Below are 5000 nucleotides of genomic sequence, written 5' to 3'. Positions count from 1 at the left end.
CGGAAAGTGCAAGAAAGTCAACAAAATATGCTGACAAAGTCTTTGAATGTGAAGAAAGTTATCCTGTGTGAACTTAAACTGAGTCCCTTTATAGAGTAGAGAATTTAATACACTGTGTTAACTAACTATAGAATAAACCAACCGGATGAAGGAGAGAAAAATTCAAGCCCCATTTCAGGCATATGAAAATGCTGACAACACTGTCTATGGTGTTATATCCACACCAAAATTCAACTTTTGCATTTTATGTTTGTTTCACATTTCATCGTTGGTATTAGCGATTCAACATTCGAGTTTCACATTTCAACATGCAAATTCACAATTCTGCATTCAAGTTTCACAAATCTATATTTGAGTTTCACAATTCTACATTCGAGTTTCGCTTTGCGACATTACTCTCGGAAGTGCTACTGCTCATTACTCATGCGCAGCTAAGCGCATGAGGTATAAAACATAATGCAGTGCGTTTCTTGTTGTTTTTGGTGTCACAGTGCATGGAAATTTATGCTTGCATTCACTTACATACATGACTGTAACTTTTATGCGGGGCAGGGGGTAGGGGATTATTCAAAAAATTTAATAGCTGCTGAAAAACGTATTGTATCAGAAAAATTAATAGAAAGACTTAATAGGAAGTATTAGAGTCTTGAAATGTATATATGCTTGGAATATCAGTCCATTTTGCATGAAAAAATATACAGTGCGTGTTTGAAGAAATCAACCATCCCTCTCATGTTTCACGTCCTTAAGTAGACTTGCCACAATTCCACCTCATGAGAATCCCACGAGAAAATGTTTTGGCGAGCGAAGCGTGCTTTTTCGGACGTGAATCTACACGAGACAAAAAACTTTTGAAAGTTTAGCCCTTAAGATGTGTCATTTTCCCTTGGATGTGCATGGTCCTGCCCGAATCATCGCATCTTGACTGCACCTGTCCATCCGTTCAAACTTTGTGAGTCGCGGTCGTACGGATTGAGCTGTTAGAATAAATCTTTCCTTAAGCTCGTATCTAAACACTTCCCTCAACAACACAAGTATCACATCACAACATCAAAGTAAGTTACAGCTGTATGGAGAATATGGGAGCCATAATAAACAAGCATAACAAGAAGATCTTATCAAATAACAACATCAACGGCAATAGCGACAAACTATGTAACTGCAGATCCCAACAAAATTGCCCTCTCGACAATAAATGCTTAACCACCAGCCTGATCTATAATGCACAAATAACTTCTACGACAGCCAATCAAACCACTACCAAGAACTACATTGGATTGACTGAAGGAACTTTTAAACAAAGATACACTCAACACAAGTCAACATTCACCCACAGGAAACTTTCTAATAGCACTGAATTATCAAAATACATCTGGCAACTCAAAGACAGCAACACCAGCTTTACAACTACATGGTCTACCATTGCAAGAGCCCACCCCTATCACAATTCAAGCAAAAGATGTGATTTATGCTTAGCAGAAAAACTTTAATTTGCAATACAAACAAAACTATGACCTTTGATAGAGCAATCTACATTTGTCTGTGGGAAAGCATGCTGTCTGTTCGTTGACATGAGCAAGAGTCCAACATGTATTTGAATTGTCATGTTATGGGAATAATTCTCTATAGCGGACAGCTCTACATGTACTAATGGACTCTTTTTCCAATTTCTGATGGAGTTTGCTTACGAGAGAGTTGACTGCAGATGAATCGATTCCCAAGCCTGGTGAGGTTTGCAACGAGTTAATTAACAGGCGAGGACGGATTCAGAGGTAATTGAATTCGCTTTCCATTTTGATAAGACCACAATTTGACACAAGGGAAACAAACATCCTTCTACATGCTCCACAACTCTGCAATGTTCCCTTTGACTTATGACTCATGGTTTTGCTTGCAAGGCCTGATGCAACATAAGCCTTTTTGAAACAGCGCTACTAACCCTGCCACATTTGCTGGAGAATTAAGATCACAACACAACACCGGGACCTCTGTACCCTGCTCTGTACAGTTTATGAACAAGGCTTGTGATATGGGACCTACAATTTATAGGTCTTCATAGTCCTTATTCAAGAAGACTCCAAGTCTAACTATTTGTGGATGCAATTACAAAGGAAAGGCAGCACCTTCTCCCCAGTTATTTAAAGTCTCTGAGTGTTGGTCCGACCGGAATTGAACTCAAGACCTCCCTCACCGACCAATGCTCAACAGGGCTAAATGTTAGCCAACCAGTCAGTGGCCCTTGAGAAGAAGAGATAAATGCTCTTCTCTTATGTCAAATTGTGGTCTTCCACGGCACGGTTAATAAAATTGGGGAGCAAACTCCATAATTCTTGGTCCTCTTGCTTGAGCCTCGCCTGTTAACTCATTGCAAACTTTGCCAAGCTGACGGATCATTTCATCTGTTTGCCAATGATCCCTGTAATGGCCGCAGAAATCTTCCATTATTTTCAGGGAAATTTTGGTGAAAAATTCACCTCACGAGGCCATGAGGATAAAACCAAACATGCTTGATATTTTTGGTCTCACAAATTCCTCACTGTGTACAGCTACTGTGAGAAACAAGTTGAGCTTGGTCAATCAAGCATTCAGTTCACGCTCTTGAGTGCATCATGGGTAATCAGGGCAACATGGCAGGAAATCCACATATATAAATTAACTGTACGTGACTCTCCTTTACAGACTAGGGCCTTCATAAACTAAACAAATAAGTTCAAGTTCACAACTGAGATGAACTGGACTTGATACTACTCTTTGGAATTCCTAAATATTGCTTTTTGTCTCCATGCATTCTCTGTAATTCTTTGCTTTCGGAATTACAGGAAATGTATGGCAGAAACTTTGTTTAATAAATAATTTCTACAGTAGCCATTCTCTCCAACTTTATTCTGCCGCACCTTTGGGCGCATATCTTCTGTTTTGGAAAATAAAAAGACCCAAAATTGCAATTATCATGCATACTTTTCATTGTTATGAACTTCCACACAAACCTTTGAATTTCTCTCCATCTTGCCCTGATTACTCATGATGTACTCAAGAGCATGAACTGGTCCACAAATTACAAGGCATTCTCACATGGCATCAGCAACATCAGAGTTTCTTCCTCCAACGCCATCCTCAGCACTCCAGAAAACCCTCGTCCGGGTGTCTGGGACAAGCAGATTTCACACTCGGACTGTACTTCACCTAAAAATTTAATAACTCTAGATCTAAAACAAGTCACTGAAGAGGCAGATCTTATTCTACTTGAAATTTGGTTCCATTTTATAAATCACTGTTTATGCAACCATATTTGTACAAAATTAATAATAAGTCCTTGCTTGAAGATCTAGAGGCACAACATCTAACAAGATTACACTCTTCACAGAGTATCTCCTGGTTACAGTGCATTTCACAAAACTTTTGACAAACGGTTTCCGAAGTTCGTTTGAAATTCCCAAAGTTCGCTACGAACTTGGCAATTTCATTACGTAATTGTCAATCAAATTGTGAACTTCGAAACGAAGTTGTGAATTTCACATTGAATTTCGTTGGGAAGTTGCGAAGTTCGTCGCGAGCAAAGTTCACATCATTCGGTGTAGTTGGTTTGGTAATATAACTACAAATGAATTTAAACAAAGTGAAAAAATTTCTCAACCAAGCAAGACTAGTTTTTTGATGTTTACTTCGTAAAGGTAAATTATTTGACAGGTACGGAGCCGGGACTTCACATTACAGACAGATGGCGCGACTCGTATCTTGTTTACACTAGAAATGTAAAGACGTTTTGTTTCTTGCGCTATTTCTAGAATGATGTATGTCCTGAAAATAGGGTTTCTTTATATCTCTGATAGATTTAACTGTAAAATACTCTTAAGCAACCATGCATAGAAGTTGACACGACAGAAATTGTATTCTATTTTTAGGCAGGTGTCGGGTGACATCTGGGAATATTCAGTTTTCCAACGCTTTATAACCCATTTTAAAACCAGTAATTCGCAATCAACGTAACCACAACTTCTAAGAAAATTCCGAGAAATTTACACCGAACGGTGCGAACTTCACTCGCGACAAACTCCTTAACTTCCCAATGAAGTTCATGGTGAAATTCACAACTTCGTTTCTAAGTTCACAATTTGAATAACAACTACGTAATGAAATTGCCAAATTTGTAGCGAACTTCAGGAATTTCAAACAAACTTCGGAAACTGTTTGTCAAAAGTTTTGTGAAACGCACTGTAACATAGGAGACTATTGAAGTCAGTTTTAGCTCCTCTGGGATGTATCCACATCTAAATGCAGCAGTTCACTTGTAACCGGTTGAGAGAACATGAAACTGTAGAACCCGCACATACCACTCTTCTTTTTTTAATAGTTTCCATTCAAAGGGTTTACATTGCTTAGGTCTCTTTTTCTTTTGTATGAATAAATTAAATAACCTGGCCAAGTGGATGAGCCCGTCGGGCAAGTGGTCGCGAGGTTTCCTTGCCCATTGGGCAAGGTGGAATTTCAATTTTTGCTAGCTCCACATCTTGAACCACTGAAGTCATGTGAGAATGCCAAACATATCAAACATGTTTGATCCTCGCGAGGCGAATTTTTCACCACAATATACCAATTCGGCTAACTCAATGTTGTACCCAATTCAAATCCTCTGGTATAATGTTTTGTGACGAAGTCATACATGTAGTACTGATTGCGTGACAGGAATCACTCGTGGTCCGTTCTTTCTTTGTGTCCCGTTAACATCACATCTAAGAATAAAACGTTTTGTTCCAAGAATTTCCATATCATTTAAATGTGAATGCTTCATTGTCATGCAAATTCAACACACAAAGAATCTTAACCCCGAGAGATTTGAATTGGGTACAACACTGAGTTAGCCGAATTGGTCTATTCGCACACGTGAGGAAACAGCTGAGCAAACCGCCTCGCGAGGCAGTTTGCTCAGCTCTTTTCTCACTGTGTGCGGCGGGCTTTCGGTCCTTTAGTGATGCTGAACTTTGAAGCTTCGAGGTCAATGA

General features: G+C 39.1%; 1 protein-coding gene across 1 annotated transcript in view; it reads right to left on the bottom strand.

Annotated features, from left to right (window-relative positions):
- LOC138052147 (uncharacterized) overlaps positions 1–5000 on the bottom strand; it is a 46242-nt gene that overhangs the window by 41011 nt on the left and 231 nt on the right. Inside the window, exon 2 of the mRNA XM_068898522.1 lies at positions 2988–3183. Coding sequence (XP_068754623.1) covers positions 2988–3023 — 36 coding nt within the window. The 5' untranslated portion in view covers positions 3024–3183. The remainder of the gene's footprint in view (positions 1–2987; positions 3184–5000) is intronic.

The sequence above is a fragment of the Montipora capricornis genome, chromosome 6 (assembly GCF_036669925.1).
Source record: "Montipora capricornis isolate CH-2021 chromosome 6, ASM3666992v2, whole genome shotgun sequence".
Lineage (NCBI taxonomy): Eukaryota > Metazoa > Cnidaria > Anthozoa > Scleractinia > Acroporidae > Montipora > Montipora capricornis.
This window is presented reverse-complemented; position numbering and strand designations above follow the sequence as displayed.